Source organism: Hippopotamus amphibius, chromosome 6, assembly GCF_030028045.1.
Source record: "Hippopotamus amphibius kiboko isolate mHipAmp2 chromosome 6, mHipAmp2.hap2, whole genome shotgun sequence".
NCBI classification, from domain to species: Eukaryota; Metazoa; Chordata; class Mammalia; order Artiodactyla; family Hippopotamidae; genus Hippopotamus; species Hippopotamus amphibius.
Genome location: NC_080191.1, coordinates 162180699 through 162198120, shown reverse-complemented (window position 1 = coordinate 162198120; position 17422 = coordinate 162180699). Strand labels below are relative to the sequence as shown.

General features: G+C 44.3%; 1 protein-coding gene across 5 annotated transcripts in view; it reads left to right on the top strand.

The window, feature by feature from the left end:
* MASP1 (MBL associated serine protease 1) overlaps nt 1–17422 on the top strand; it is a 62054-nt gene that overhangs the window by 7847 nt on the left and 36785 nt on the right. For all 5 annotated transcript variants that reach the window (XR_009054278.1, XM_057738597.1, XM_057738598.1 and 2 more), the window contains exon 3: nt 17234–17411. Coding sequence is in view for 4 of the 5 variants with exons in the window: in XM_057738597.1 (XP_057594580.1) it covers nt 17234–17411 (178 nt within the window). In the remaining variant the exon portion in view is untranslated. The remainder of the gene's footprint in view (nt 1–17233; nt 17412–17422) is intronic.

The following is a 17422-nucleotide window of genomic DNA, read 5'->3' as shown; positions in this document are numbered from 1 at the left end:
CTTGGTGATCTAGACCAACATACAGTTTCTATAAATTCATTGAAAAAGGAGCCAACTTCTCAGGGTCACAAGGATCAAGCAGGAAGTATCCACCAAGAACCTAAGTGTGCACCATCCTAAATTGAAATTTCTAACAAACAGGTTAGTTATGTCTTCTAAGATGTTATCTAGCCACTGGCAGAGCCAAACTCCAGGATCCCAGATGCATCATGGGTAGGGGGCATGAGGCTAGCAGAATTCTCCAGCCCATTCCCTTAGCTAATGCTGGCCATACAGCCATGGTTTTCTCAAACATTTAGGTTGGTGGGTGAACTTAGCTAAAGAAAAATGACCAAATATTGGCTTAATACAAGAGTAAATTCCATAGATTTAGACAAGGCTAGATGTGAGCCTCCTAACTGCTTTTTTCCTCTACTTTCAAACACGGCAACCATCTGGAAATTTTGCCAGTGGAAACATTTGCCTTTATTAGTAGCTGAGACCTCAAGATCACAGAAATTAGACTTCTTTTTTCATTAGCTGTGACAATGACTTATTTTCATTATTCCTCCCTTACTCCACCCCAAGAATTTACTCTCAATTAATATTCAATCATTTCTCACAAATTGGCCTCTTATTTAGACAGATGCCAAGTTTGACCTTGTTAGGACTCCTTTATCAAGATGATAAACACACAACAGAGGATTTAACTCATTCCTTTGCCCTCAAATAAACTGAGTCTCCTGGCAAGGCAGATTAAAGAGTTGACATCAGCTACATTTTGTAGTGGGGGAAAAAATGATACCTTTCAAGGGCAACAATAGAATGTGAAGACCTCTTCTGACCCTGAATTAAGGACACTGGAATACATTTCTACCCAAAGCTTGACCTTCCTGGCTGGAGAATATTTTGGAAATTGATTGATGGTTTTTATCTAGGGTGGTGAGATGCCTTCCTGAAATCCCAAGGAGATGGGACTAGGCCCTCTGGAAGGGCAGCATGGTCCTGGGCTCTTGCCTGGCATTTAGGAAATGCCTGTTCTAGTCCCAGATCTGCCACTAACTTCCAAATGATCTGGAGTGGACAAGACAATCTTTTAGCACTCTCTCTGCTCCAAAATTAGACTTGTGACCTCTGAGCGTAGCAAAGAAGCAGTCTGGGTGAGGCAACACAGAGACTGAGCTGCCTACCCGAAGCACCCAACAGTCCTTGCTTCTCTGATTCCAACCCTTTTTTCCAGTTCCTTTACAGGAAGAGATTAACATAGTGGACAGAAAGATATTTCTTTGCTTGGGTTTGCACAGCTCACTTCCTTGCAGAATGCCACCCCAGCACCAGCAGGTACCTCCCTGCAGAGGTTCTAGCAGTCATGGGGCCTGAGCAGGCCTTCCTTCACAGGACACTGCACCCTGGTCAGCTGATGACGAGTGCTCCTATGCAGACAGGCTCATATGTCCTTACCTACACGTGCCCAGCACGTCCCCTCCTGGACTCAAGAACGCACAGGATGTGAGGCCACAGGGGCCTTCTGGAGACCCACCTAGTCCCACATCATTGTTGCTATTGTGGTCTTTCAAATATTTTCTCCCCAGTGAACATTTTCTCCTTACAAATCTTCTAGCAGTGCTGCTATAGGAAACAGAAGTGAGCCTGCTTGCGTTGAAGTTGACTCAGAAGCTCACTCTGCCCACTCATCCTCCTTGGTCCCGTTGAAGGTCACCCCTTGCAGGAATTACAGCCTGAATATTCCTTAAGTTCCCAATTCAGGGATAAGACTAGTACTCTCATCTGTGAACTCTCAAACCCAGAAGACCTCCCCACATAGTTGAAACCCATTGACTTTTGCTAATTGTGTTCTCTCCCTAACCCTCCACCCCCAGAACATGTGGCTTTCCTGGCTATGAATGAGAAGGAGGCTCTTCCCTTTGCAACTGAATGAAGCATGAGCTTGCCAGCCACGTCACCCTCAGAAAAGTCAAAACCCCTCTACAAAATTCTGTTTTTTCATCTGTTCCATGAGGAATAAGATGAGATGATCCCTAAGGTCCCTTAAACTCCAGAATTTTCATCTTAATTCTCCTTGCCAGAGCTTTCCAGATGACCCCACCAAACCCTCATTATCCTAGTTAGGGTAATGCCAGAAAACGGTAATAATACGTTGCAACAGCCACTTCTTGAAGTTCCGTGGCCATGAGCACTCCAATAAGAGGCTATCGTCTGCTGAGGTTGCCTGAGCGACATGTCATTTAAAGAAAACTTGTAAATATACCATGCCAGTGCTGTCCTTTCCCAAGGAACTTTGAATATCACTCATTTCCTTTTGATGGGATAATATCCCCCGTTTTGAGGCTGTTCCTCTCTGGGACTGAATTCCCCTAGCAGGCCTGGGAGTGGGCTTAAAGGACAGGAATCCTTTTGGCCTGGCTCCAGTCCACAGACTGCCCTTCCCACCCTGGCCCGTCAGGGTGATGACGGCAGAGTTGCTGACACTGCACACCAGCAGCGTGAAGAAGAGCAGGACCCCAAGGCTGTGGTCCGGATGCTCTCATTTTATGAAAATTCCTCTCCAGCCTGATTTCCCGCAGTCCTTGGTCTTCAAGGCGCAGGCACATCTGCAGGACAGCATTTGCTTCTTTGGAATGTGGCTGCAATGTGTGGATTCCTGCAGGGCACAGATGAGGCATGCGAATCACAGCTGGTTACCGCTGCAGGCGAGAGGCAGCGCACAGACACTGGCCAGGGAACTGGAGCCCTGGATTCTTGTGGCCATTCTCTACTAACTAAGTAACCCTGGGCAAGCGACTACTTTTAGAGGGGATGCTGCTTCCTCCTCTCTCACATACAGGGAGTTGAACCAGATGGTCTGTAAGGCCCACCTGGCCCTGATATTCTGTGTATCTAAGACCTCAGGAATCATGGTTCAGCTTTGTGATCATCATACTGAAGCCCAGGGAAGGGCAATTCATGGGCCAAGGTCACACTGGGACTCGAATTTATATCTAAAAACTCTCAGTCTTTTCTTTTAAAAATATTAAGTGACTCTTAAAATATTGAGTCCCCCAACTTACGGATGCTTAGGGTTTTAAGTGTAATGTAAGTGTAATGTAAGGCAAGTATTGTCTATAGTCAAACTTAGTCTCTTAAATATAGTAGAGCACTGTATTTTAGAATGTCCAGAAGAGACTTTTTTCCAAAATGCAATGAATTATAGTTCCTTTAGTTGAGCATCAGATGAAGTAGTTTCACTTGTGCTGAGAAAGGAGCCCTGGAGCTATAGTTACTGAAAAAGGTACTCAGAAACCAGAACCACCAGGGGAACAGCAGACTCACACATCCTATTTTCAAGTTCACTTAATGGCACCTGTTCATTGGAAAAGGAGATAAAAACCTGCATTTGGTTTTTATTCTCTCTCTTTTCCTTCTCTCATTGAGTGCATATAGCTCAACTGGCATCTGTTTAATGCTCATATGATGTAATACCACTTTTCTCCTCTTCACCCTATCTTCTTGATATCTTCGACATTTCTTCCATTCTCTCCACTTTAGCCCCTTCATTCCAATTCTTATTCCTCTCACCTAGTTTATAGCAATAGCCTCCTAAGTGTCTACCAGCTGTCAATCTCTCCCCATCCAGTCCACTCTCTACGTATGTCCGGAGGGATCTTCTTAAACATTGCTTTGATTGTGTCACTCCCAAAACCTTTCAGTGGTTCCCTGCTGTCTATGGAATGAAGTCCAAGAATTCTATTGACAATCCACCATAAGTTGGACACTGCACCAAAGACAGGGGATGAAGATGAGTTTCTGCCCTCCAGGAACTCACAGTTTCACAGTGTGCCATGAGACAAGCATATAATTAATAAGTTAAACCTGGACAGAGTAACACAAGAGTATGAGGCAATATATAAGTTGTGGAGTGGTCATTGCTGGGTGTTCACAAAAGGCTTTGGAAATAGTTGATGTTTGAGATAAGTCTTGAAGCATAAAAAGGAATTTAACAGCGCAATTCCCTAAACTTCTTGATCTCCCTAAGCATTGGTTTTATAACTGGTTCAAACAAACGAACAAACAAAAACTCTCTTAAGGATACCGTACCTTCCTTGCAGGTTGTGCCAGGATTTAAATGGAATGATGGATGATGGCTATGAGTGGAGTCAATACTGCAGAAAGCAAACATGTTCAATGGTTTGGAGCTCAGGCTCTAGAGCCAGTCAGACCTAGTCAGGTCCTGCCTCCACTACTTCGTGTAAAATAGGGATAACGGTAATACCTATCTCTTGGGCTTATTGTGAATGTCAAGTGAGATAAATGCTCTGTTGACATACGTCCAGCACCTATGTGATTAGTTCAGTGAGTGTTACTATAGTGGTAATGATGGCAAGGGTGTAAGCACTGAAGTACCTGCTGGTATCACCAGATGCTCGAGTGTCAGTTTTCTCATCTGTTCTGATGCTACCACTAACTGGCTGCCTATGACCTTGCTCATGTCACTCAGTTTTTCAGGCAATTTGTGGAAAAGTACTCTGAAGGGACTAATCAAGTGCAAGAGGTTGTTTATCTCTCCCGTGTGTTCACCCTGTAGTAACACAAGTTCGTGGCACTTTCTGATCTATCACCTCCTTCGATTCTCATGGACTAGGGAGAGCCAGAATTATTACACCTAATCTACAGGAAAGGACACTGGGTATCAAGAGCTTGAATGCATTTGTTCAGGTCTTTAAAGCAAAGCCAGGTCTCAAACCCTGGTCTTCTGACTCCCAAGTCATGATTGCATCTCTTCATTTGGCCCTTCTCAGAATAGGTTTTACCCTGGAAAGGATTTCAGGATTTTGATATGCTTCCTAGCTATAAGAGGAATTTAGTAAAATTTCATAAAACTGAAGGACCTTGAGGGTCCCTGTGTTATCTGGACTTTGTTAAAGAACTTTGTCTTTTATCCTGACTTTGAGAGAAAAAAAAATATTTTACAAAAATAATAGGAAATGGAGTCTGAGCTATGAAGGCTGGGAAAGTGCTCGATTTATCTGTTTGTGGTACACAAGTTCTAATGGTGAACTCAAGGCCATTGCACTAGACTGTCAGCCCCATGAGTTCAGGGCCTCTGTCTGTGTTTACTTCCAGTAGTGAGCACAGTCCTGGGGCAGAACAGGAAAAAGAGGGTGTGTCTTGGCGGTGAGCATAAAGGAAAGGGCCCTGGTCTAGAGATCAGCCACTAACTCCTGCTGAGATATTGGGCAAGTCACCTGTCTGCTCTGGGCCTCAGTTCCTCCATCTGCTCAGTGAGGAAATGGGCCCGGCTGGCCTCTCCAAGCCCTTCCAGGCCTGATGCTCCCTTCCCAAGCCTCCTTGGGTCAGTCTGCATCCTGCTGTGTAATTGAGAGATAAGTCCCTCCCATGGCCCTGCTCCAAGACTGACTCCTCTGACCCCCGGGATCCTAATTTCTGTGCAGTGCTCTGTGTTTACTCTGAACATGTCCTCGACCTTCAGCCACTGCCACAGCTCTGCTCATTCTCTGGGGATAGACAGGAGGCCTTGCCCTTGAAGGAAAAAAGGAATGGGTGAATGTTTCTCACACATTTCAGTTGTATTCCCTAGTGAAACTCTTCACTCCAGAGACGCCGGGTTCCCAAATCCATTCTAGCTGATGCAGAAGAATCAGGAAGTGAAAATGAGCTTCAGAAAAAGCGTGACGAAAGCTTGTTTTATGCAGAAAGTGCAAACAGCACAGGCTCTGGGGTGATGGAAAACAGAAGGAAGGTCCCAGCACTGGGACAGAGAATGCGGGCGAGTGTGGGCGAGTGTGAGGTGGGAGTGCTGTGGGGAATAGGTGCCCCTGGTGTGCAAATCCGTGTGCTTATGTGTACACTGGCTGCTTTCAGACATACCTTGGTGAAAAGCAGGGCTTGAATTTACTTTGGTGTGCTCATACAAGAACAAGTAAGGAGGGGGAGGTATTCATTTATTCAACAAATATTCATTGAATGCCTACTCTTTCCTAGAGCTTGCGGTATAGCATTAATTAAGACAGAAATGCCTGTCAGCAAGGTGCTTACATGACACTGGGGGGAACAGACAATAAACAGTAAACACAACCCATAAGTTAAGTACATAGTAAGCAGTGAGGTGATAGGCAGAGCAAAGAAACAGAGCAGGGTAAAGTGGGTCCAGAGAGGTGGGTGGGTGTTACAATCGAAACATGTAAATATGTTGATCAAGGTGGTCCTTGCTGAAAGGATGACATCTGAGCAAAGACTTGAAGAAGTTGAGAAAGTCAGTCCTGTGGCTTTCTGGAGAAAAGCATCCCAACCAGAGACAACAGCCAAGACCTTAGTGGGAAAGTGCCTGGTGTGTCTGAAGACCAGCAAGGATGGCAGTGTGGCTGCAGCAGGAGGGACGGGGATGGGAGATGAAGGCAGAGGGACAGCGGGGAGCAGGGAAGGAGAGCCTCATTGGGGGGTGGGGAGAGGGTGGAGGGAGGGGGTTGGGAAGGTCTGTTCCTGCTAAATGCTGACAGGCAATGGCAGACTTACAAGCTGCTTTCCTGCCCCATGTCATTTGACCTTCCGACTCTTAGAGAATAGAATTAAGGTCCATTTAGTATGTTTGTGAAAACTGAGGCTGAACCCAGTGGTGTACTTACCAGTGATCTACAACAGGGTCTGGACTGTGAGGTGGGTTGGGAGGGCGAGGAAGTGACATCTGCAGTAGCCCGCTCTTCACCACTCAGATATTCTAGACAGTAAACTTAAGTGTAGAGATAATAGTAAGATGATAGAATAGTTAGGAGGTAATGAGTTTTTATATAATTTGTTTCTTTTTAATCTAATGTATTTAATTGTAAGTTTATGACACTGAATTTTTCACTATGGCTGTGTTAAACAACAGCATCGCGAAAATCCCTGAAAAGTTGACGCCTGGTTCCTGTAGGTTGGTGTGAGCCAGCTCCAGGGTACCAGCGTCTGGGGAGGTTAAAATGACACGTGTGAGCGACAGGGTGGTGACCAGAACCCAGGTCTTTTTGTCCCTATTCCAGCTCTCCTGAAAATTTTCCCTGGGAAGATTTGAAGATGTGCATTCCGGCTGGTGCGGGGCAGGGTCGTGGGCGGGGGCGGAGGGACCCAGCAGCTCGCACATTCCTGGAAAGTGCCTGGCGACAGTGGCCCGTGGAGGGTCCCTTCTCTCCGCTCAGCACTTACTTAATCACTGCTTTCACCCCAGTGCTGACTGCGACTGACCTGGAGCCAGGCTGCCTCTGCGGCAGGAGAACACAGCAAGGCTTTGTTTTTGCCTGTCCCCAGGCAATTTTCCTGTCCCGAACGGTCCGGGGCTCAGCCTCCCTGTCCCAGAGGGGATTTGCATGTGAATAGGTCTGGCTCTGAAGTCACACAAGGGGTAGGTGGGGAGTCTAAGCCATCCGCGGGCCAATGGAGAGTAAAGTCGTGTCTGGCCCCCCTCCGCAGCCACAGCTCCCAGACGCTCCCGCCCCCCCGCCCCCACCCCGCCGCGCTGAGCGGCCGGGCGCCGCCAGTTTCCCACCTGCGGGATGCCTGTTTCCCAAGCTGCGGCCACCCCTCCCCAGCCAGCTCTTTCTTCTCCCTGGCTCTGCTGCCTGGAGACCATCTCCTTTTCTGCCCGGAGCCCTCCCTGCGTCTGGGCAATCCTTCCTGGTAGCAGTGGGATTCCTGGACTCTAAGGACCTGGCAGCAGGGTCTTAGGCCCTCACCCTGGCATTAATGGCACCTGGCATTTGCATGTACACAATACACACCTTCCTAGCAGCTCAGCCCGCTCTGTTAGGAGGTTTTTATTCTGATGAACAAATATATAAGAACACTTTGCTGGCGCTATCAGTATACCTGGGCCCTGATGGAGGCTCTCCCCTTACCTGGCCACGTGACTTTCAACCAGTTACTTCACTTCTCTGAGCCTCAGTTTCCCCACCTAAGAGAGGAAAGAGATAGATAGCCTTTAATATCCTTTTTCTCTCTGACCTTCTATGGTCTTGTAATTCCATTACCAAACCAGGGCTGGAAGTCAGGACACCTAGATTTTGTCTCAGGTCTGCTTCTCCTAGGCTATGTGACCTTGGAAATTCATGTCACCAGCCTGGTCTGGGAATCGCAAAGTCTCCCTGAAGTGCAATCATTACAAGACTACCATCAGAAGCAAATAAAGTAAAGAAGAAAACATCCTATCAACGGAAAATCCCACACTGAGGGCCGGGGCAGGGGCACAGTTACTACAATTATTATTATCATTAATCCAGGACTGGAGCAACAACCTGCAGCCCCTCTCAAATGTGGCCAACTTGAGTCTTAACCCCATCAGCTGTGCTCTTTTTACTTACATGGCTTTCAAGAGCTTTTGAAGTGCAACACACACACACACACACACACACACACACACACACTCACACATCTCCTTTTTTCTTCTAGTTCCAGGTTCTTGTCTGGCATCTGATACCTTTAATTTACTCCTTCTTATAATCTTTAACCACAATTTGGGCAGCTGGATAAAGTAGCAATTTGGGCTATTAACCCCTGGCCCAGTCCCTAGAGGTGACAGACTTGCAGTGAAGGCGACCACAGGAGCACAGGAGTCCTGGGCCCAGGGCTGTCACTGAAAGACTGGCCTAAATTCACACCCCTAGAGAAACCCTTTGAAACACAGGAAAGTAAAGGAATTCCTAGACTTAATATTATTCTCTTGTGGATGAAAGCTTTCAGAGATCCCATAAATTACTCTGGTCCTCTCATAAAATTAGGATATTATCTTTTCCATGTCACCCACTTCCCAGGACGGATAGGACGCTTGTAAAGTGCAGAGAGCCAAAGGGACCTAAGATGCCACCTGCCATATGCGGAGGCCAGGTTGCAAGGGCTCCCTAGGTCCCCTGCCTGCCCCATCAGCCTGGGATCTGGGGGCCTCATAAAAAGAGGTGTCTGTGCTGATGACTCCAGTGAGATTAGGGATGAAAGAGTGGAACCAGGAAACACGAGGCTATCCAGGGACGGTTTCAGTCTCTTAATTCTTCTGCAAATATGTGAAGTTACCCATGGTCCACTTAGCTGGGAGTCCAGAAAGCTGTCCCCTCAGTTGGCTGAATCTCAGTGGTCCTATTTTTCTCACTGATTTACTGAGTGCCAACTGTATTTCAGGTAACTTTCTAAATATTTTACATATATTAACTCATGTCATGTTCACAAAGTCCTATGATTTATAAATACTATGATTTTCACTATTTTACAAACGAGAAAATATATATATATATATATATACACACACAGACTATATTCAATTCCTAAATTGCCATTAACCTAGTGGTTTATAACAACAGTGTATGCTGTCACAATTCTGGAGGCCAGAAGTCTGAAATCATGGTGTTGGTGGGGCCATGCTTCCTCTGAAGGCTCTAAGAATCCTTCCTTGCCTCTTCTGGCTGCCTGGTGGTTGTTGGCAGTCCTTGGCCTTCCTGAATGTAGCAGCATATCTCCAATCTCTGCCTCTGTCTTCACACTTCCCTCTGCGTGTGTCTCTGTGTCCAAGTTTCCCTCTTCTTATAAGGACACCAGTCATTGGATTAAGGTCTACCCTAATCCAGTATGATGTCATCTTAACATAATTACATAGGCAAAGAACTATTTCCATTTAAGGTCAAGTCCAAGAGTTAGGACTTGAATATGTCTTTTAGGGGAATACAATTTAACCCACAACACAGAGAGTTTAAGTAATTTTCCTAACATCTACTAATTGGTGAAGACTTATGTGCAAATTTTTTTTAATTAATTAATTTATTGGCTGCATTGCGTCTTCGTTGCTGTGCACGGACTTTCTCTAGTTGCACAGAGCAGGGGCTACGCTTTGTTGCGGTACATGGGCTTCTCACTGCAGTGGCATCTCTTGTTGTGGAGCATGGGCTCTAGGCGCCTGAGCTTCAGCAGTTGTGGCTCGTAGGCTCTAGAGCACAGGGTCAGTAGTTGTGGCACACAGGCTTAGTTGCTCCACAGCATGTGGGATCTTCCTGGACCAGGGATTGAACCCATGTCCCCTGCATTGGCAGGCGGATTCTAACCACTGAGCAACCAGGGAAGTCCCTCATGTGCAACTTATATAAAGATGAGGTCCCACATGATCTAGCCTCAGTAAAGGGGTACATCCAAAAACCAGAAAACTTAAACGATTGAGAACCAAAAAAGGGCAGAGATGTTCTTATCACAAATATTCTTAAATGCTCAGTCCTCCCTGGCCCCCTCTCCCACTCCTCTTCTTTCCCCTAAAGTATTGATGAATTTCACACCAAGCATCTCTTCTATCTCCCCTCATCTCTCCACTTATACCCATCCACTGACTCCCTCTTGGACTTGACAATCACAAGAACTGTTTCCTGACACGAGACTGTCCCTGCCATGCACTGCCATATGTGAATTTTAGCTGTTCTGAGTTGCTTGATTGTTTTCTCAGAATTTTATTTTTCACCGTGTTGTTTGTATGGAATTAAAGAAAAAATTTTTCATCTCTTTTTCAGCTTTGTTGAGACCCAAGGGCTAGAAAAAAATGAGAGAAAGAGGTGAGAGAGTGATGAGGGGTCTCTACACATGACCATGAGGAAGGGAAGACTCAGGTGGTTATGAGAGATGGACTGGACGCCAACCCTGAACTTGAAGCCTCGCCTAGTTGCCCCCTGTGTGTTCCCTTTGGTTGTTGACCTAAACCAACTGATTTTATGCCATTGGGTAGAAGCCAGACGGGAGTAGCTGCGGGCCCAAATTTCTTTTTAAAAAACTTTTAAAATATAAAAACAGGGAAAAGAAAACTTACCTATTGTTTCAGTAGCCACTGTTGAGTTTGCTTTAATTCCTTCCACTTTTTATTTTCAATGCATACTTTCAACATAGTTATAATTACAGTGAACATACAATTTGTCCTGCTTTTTCACTTAATATAACTTACTAAGAATGTTTCCAGATCATTGAAAATTCTCCATTAATGTGATAATTAATAGCTGCTTAACTAAGCTAATGCTAATGTAACCGGTACCCTAGAACCGGGTATTTACATTGTTTCCAGTTTTCTATCATTATATACAACGGGCAACTGCTATAAACATCATTGTTCATAAATTTTTTTCCACAATTGCAATATCTTCCCTAGGTTATATTCCCAGATATGGGGCCAAAGAAGAACTTTCTAAGCCAAAGATAACCCAAGATAGCTTGATCTACCTTGGAAGGTAGTGAGTTTCTCATCTCTGCAACTGATCATGAAAAGGTGGTGTGAGTTTTTCATAAGGGTGTGGTAGAAAGATAAGAGGTTGGCTGAGGTAACTTTCAAGGCCCTAAGAACGCTTGAGGTTGTAATTCTCAAAATTTCACTTCACAAATGTCAGTCTCTTTCTTTGTCCCAAATTACTTCCTTACTCCCCACATCATATCTAGTGCTATGTAACAAACTGCTCCAAAATTGAGTAGCGAAAACAACATCCATTTTATTTGCTCATGATTCTGTAGTCAGGAGTTTAGGCTAGGCTTGGCAGGATGGTCCTTTGGCTGGATTTGCCTGAGGTCATGCGTGTGGCTCCCATCTGTATCAATCAGAGTTCGGTCAGAAAAGCAGAGCCTCTGTGAGTATTGTGAGATAACAGCTATTTATAGGCATTAGAACTCATGTAATTATAGGAGGAGCAAGGAAAGTAAAGGTCCCAGCTTCTCATAGACAGAGAGTTGGAGGACCACAAAAGTTCACTTATCCATTTTCATGAAGCCCTGGGATGGATGGAAATGTTGGCATCTACAGAGAAATCTGAGAATTCAAGCCTGTTGAAGAAGCCAAAGTTGGGCCATGAAGGAGGAGCTCATGGAGAGAAGTCTAAGAGAAGCTGTTGGCTCTGGGCAGCTACTACCTCTGTGGGTTCCACCTGCAAGCCTCTGGGGCGCCTGGGCCACTGTTGGTCATCAGAGCCAGAAGCTGTAAAGAGCTGGATCCAGAGAGGAGACGAGTGAAGACAATTAGAACCTATTGGCATGTCTACATCTGTCCATCTCTGTATCTGATCATAAAATGACCTTCAGAGAGTAAGGACTATTGCCTTCCAAACTCACACAAGTTCCTCTTTTTGGCCAGGTGTAACCTGGAACTATAGAGAGAAGGAGATTCTGGGGAACATGGTTCTCAGATTAACTAAATTGACAGCAGGAAAATCCAGCACACTCCCTGAATTAAATTAGAAAAGCTCTTCAAGGGACCAGAGGAGATGTCAGAGGGGCTCCAGGCTATAGCTTGGGAACATCAGGGAATCACACTTCCCTCTCCCTACTGGTAACCACTAGTTTGTTCTCTGTATCTGTGAGTCTATTTCTTTTTTGTTATATTCACTAGTTAATTTTTTCTTTTTTTTTTAGATTCCACATATAAGTGATATCATACAGTAGAGGACAGCCTTTTTTTTTTTTTTTTTTTTTTCTGCCTCATGTCTTAAAGGAGCATAAGCATTATTGGCTAGAAAATCAGGATGCTTCATTGTGAACCTGAAGCCACCACTCCCTAGATACTAACCTTGCTTGATTCATTTAAATCATCTGGGCATCAAGTTTTTCACTGAGTGGCTGTCAGTGTATTCATTAAGCTCTCATAACTTTATGGACATATGGAAAGCAACCATAGCTGTCCTCCCACAGAAATCTGACCCAGTTTTCTGCGGCCCTGCCTTAGCTTTGCCTAGGAGGTGTGTGCTGTTTTTACTAAGGCAGAAAATTCATAGAAAGTAGGCTCTGGCTTCTCCTTCTTAGATCGCTCTTCCCTGCTCCCTGTCCTCGATAGAACCCCTTTCCTACATGAGGTGGTGGTGGGAAGGGAGTGGCAGTTGAGACTCCAAATACCCCCAAGACTTCGCTATTCCCTCTGCCGCGATGTCCTCCCCACTGCCCCCCTGCCAACCCTCCACCTCCCGTTTCTACCTGCCTAAATCCTGCTCACCTTTCAGTCTCCAGCGCAAAGAACATTCTCTTCTTCCTAAGTGTTTTCTGATTCCTCTCAGCTGGATGCAATATTTTCCCATCTTAGGACCTCAGGGGCTTCCTAGCTTTCATTGCAATAAGTATAATCTGGTGATTCTCTAACACATACACACTTGAGTACTTATTCTCCTACTAAATTTTACATTCCCAGAGGCAGGGGACTTGTTTATGAAGCATATGCAACCAATAAGTAATTTTTGACCTGCTTCACGTTATAACGCAGACAGAACTTGGTATATAAATATTTGTTGAGTTGAGATGAAACAAAGGGTTTGTGCCCTAAATCACAATAGTCTGAAAGGACACGGCTGCCCATAAGAAGAAGCAGAAAAATGAAGAGTCTGTGATTCCCCGGCCAGATGATTCTCTATTATTATGAATTTTGTGTTTTCATTTGATAAGGTATTTCCCTCCATCATGTCACTACGATGACCCTAGAAATGGGACAGTCCAAACGGAAGATCAATCCTCCTTCTGTACTCAGAAGTCAATGGTTTTTGTAAAATTTTACCATCATAGCAAGGGCTGCATATATTAAGTAGGGCCAGTAACCCCTCTGTTTAGGTTATGGCCAGAGCTGTCACTGAGCCACATCCTCTCTGGGAGACAGTCCATGCACCCAAGATAAAGTTTCAAGAGGCCCTTGAGCCAGAAAAGTTGTTTGGCAAAGTGCCTTGCACTCTCTGGGTTGGTGAGTTCCTTCCTCCAGGGTCAGAACAGGTCCAAAAGCAAAAGTGGTATCAGGAAATGCTTGTGGTTCTCTCTCTACTCTTGACCAAGTCACTTTCCCTCTCTGGACCTCAGTTTCCTCTAGAAGGAGGGGGACTGAAACAGCTCTTAAAGGTCCCTCCCTCCAGGCTCTGATATTCCAGGACTCTGTTTGGAGCTGCAAGCTGAACTCCCAGGGCCCTGGGGCCTTGTCTTCTCCGCTTCTAAAGGTATATCTGGCTCAGATTTTCCCATGGGTCTCCGCTGAGGTATGCCTACCCATCCTCTGAAATAGTGAGGCTCTTCAGGTGATGATCATTTATCTGCCATCATAAATGGTCCTTAAGCCTAGAAGTTGCAAGGAGGGAGGTTTTTTATCACAGATCTTCATTAGGTCTCTCTGAAATCCAAATTATCTCTGGTTGGTTTCACTTGAAAGTGTCCATGCTACAGGTATTGTAGACTCCCAGAGACCCTGGGGATACTGAATTAGGAAGGAGGCTGCTGTGTCTGCAAGTGTTAACGCTCAAGGCATGACTCTTCATTAGTAAGTGATTATGTATCGCATGGTTAAAGACCACCACCAAGTTAAAGTTCATCAAATTCTTCAGCAGGAAGCAATCTGTGTTTTGAAATTCCTGCTCACCATCCTCTAGTTGGTTTATTTAATGTATTGATACAATGGCTTGTTAGAATACTAGTCTTGTCAGGACTGGAAGAGAACATAGAGCTCAGCTACTTCAAACCCCTAGTTTACCAGGTGGATAACTGAGAGCCGCCAGGAGTCAGCTGTATAACAGTTTATGATGGAGTCAGGAATAGGGCTCAGGATCTTTAACTGCCAGGTCTATACACTTTACTCCAAAGCAGAGGTCACCAAGATAGTGCACCCCAGCTCATGCAGTTACTCACAGAGGAAGCCTTCTCCCAGGCCCTCACTCTAAATCTATTTAGTCTTATTTTTATTAAATTCTAATGATAGCAACTTCACTGGTTTCTATCTTACAACATATTTCAGCTAATAAACAGATTTTAAAACAGTAAATAAAACACTACATAAAGAAGACAGAAGAATTGCTAAGGCATTATAGTTGGGCGACCTTCATCGCAGGGCAAACAACATTATACAACTCAATATCCCCAAGACAGTTGATGTTCATAACAGTGTCTCTGGATCACCAAGAAAGATTAGCATGTTTTACCTGAGAAAGCAGGGATTTGAATAAACCACTTTAAAAAGCATCACACCCCCTCCCCCCAAAAAAAATCTTTTTAATTACAGCTAGGAAAAACTTCAGCTATCTGGAAAACTCAGATCACCACAACAACAAAGCATCTGTGATGCTCAAGGAAGTGACATTTCAGCCGTGTGCACATAGGCACATTCTACAGCAATAAGACTGGTGTGTTTGGCTAGTATCTACAGACAAGAGGAAAAAATAGCAAAGCCATGATCTCATCTTCTGTTTACACTTCATTCCCAAAGTTAGTGATTAATTGTCCTTGTGTTTTGTTGCCAGGGCAAATTGTTTTTCTTTAAAACTCCCACTTATTTTAAATAAATAAACCATTAGCTTCAAAACAGAAGTGTCAAATGTCAAGATACTTCTGACATACTAAGCTAATGAACAAAACAATGAATTCATTAGAAGCTTCTAGAGATAGGCAGTGTTTGAGCACTTTCCTTTAACGATTCTGAAAGGCAGCAGAAATCATTCTTGGTCAGAGATTTTTCTCATGCATCTTGGTTGAAATACCAATGTAGAGGTTGCAAACAGAAACACTACCTTAAAAGGATTGGGGTAGGTATAAATGATAGAATGGTAGGTAGGCCAAGTATTGGTAGTGAAATAAATATACCAACCAGCTGCAACACTGTGCTTCCCAAGCTAAACACACAAAATCTGCTTTAGGCAACCAGTTTAGAATCTCTCCTTGGATCTCTGAATTTACCCAGGGCCTCTGACTCTTGCAAAGTAGAGAATTCTTTAGCAAATAGGCAATTTTTGCATCTGAGTCTTAATACAAATACAACTATTTCTGGGTGATTCCAGTAGTTTCTGTATCATTAGGACTACCTATTAAATACAGTTCTGATTACATGTCTTCCCTTCACTCACAGAATTGAGTCACTTGTTACTATGTCATTCAAGGTCAACTGTAATCTAGTTTCAACCTAACCCTCCAAATATATCTCCTCCTACAATTCCCACAGACTCCCTGGCTTCTCATTGCTCTCAGAATAGGTCTTGCACTTTTAGTTCTTGACGACAAATATTTATTGGGTATCTGCTATGTTCTAGTTCCTGCTCCATGCACTGAAGCCAGATATGTAAAGAAAAGAATCTGAAAAGGAATAGATGTATATATATCTAACAGAATCACTTTGCTCTACACCTGAAAATAACACATTGTAAATCAACTATACTACAATAAAAATAATAATAAATAAAAAGCATATTCAATTTTTTACAAACTTCCACTTCTGATACAGATATTGTATAATTTTGTAAATAAAGCTCAATGTATCAATTAAAAAGTAATTAATTAGTTAATTAAAATTCCCACTCTCTTACAGGGTACATTCTAATGGCGATCCTTCTCCTTCTGAGAGCATTCCAAATGAGACACTTTTCACACTGTATGCCAGCTCTGTCTCTGTCTGTTTCCCTCCATCTGAACACTGCCTCCCTATGCACAGCTCGGTGTCTTACTCATCTCCCATCATCCCCATCCCACGCTTTGCTCCATGTAGGCACACACTGAATGCTCAATGAATGACTTATATTGTGTATAAAGTCTCTTTTCCAGGAAATGTAAGCTCCTGTTGGGTATAGAATCTATCTGTGAGATTATCTAACTCTTTTTATTTATGTATTCTTTTTTTTTAAAGGAAGAAAAGGGGTTTTCTTAAATTAATTATTTATTGTCTGTGCGGGGTCTTTGTTGCTGCACGAGGGCTTTCTCTAGTTGTGGAAAGCAGGGTCTACTCTTCATTGTGGCGCGTGGGCTTCTCATTGCGGTGGCTTCTCTTGTTGCAGAGCATGGGCTCTAGAGTGCGGGCTCTATAGTTGTGGTGCATGGGCTTAGTAGCTCCGAGGCATGTGGGATCTTCCCGGACCAGGGCAGATCTTCAAACCTGTGTCCCCTGCATTGGCAGGTGGATTCTTAACCACTGCGCCACCAGGGAAGCCCTATTTATGTATTCTATTATCAAATGTTAAAATTTATTTATTTTAAAATTGAGTTGTTTTTAACAAATAAGCCATTTTGTTGTCAACAGGAATGACAAATGTCAAGCTACTTCTGATGGACCTAAACAAAATGAGTGAAACAATCACTGGACAGCCACATTGACTTAACCTGTAATGCATCTTTCCTCAAATTCCAGAATCCCTAAACCCCTTTCTATGGGTTTCCCAGGCTGCCTGGTCTCCTCATGGGCAGCCCCTCTGTCTTTTCTCCTGGAAACCAGCAGAGAAGCTGATTTGGGAAGCTGCTCATCTTGTCCCCTTTCTCTTTGACCCCAAAGGTAGAAACTGAAGACCAGGTGCTGGCAACCTTCTGTGGCAGGGAGGCAACGGACACAGAACAGACCCCTGGCCAGGAAGTGGTCCTCTCCCCTGGCTCCTTCATGTCTATCACTTTCCGGTCAGATTTCTCCAATGAGGAGAGATTCACAGGTTTTGATGCCCACTACATGGCTTTGGGTAAGTTAGAG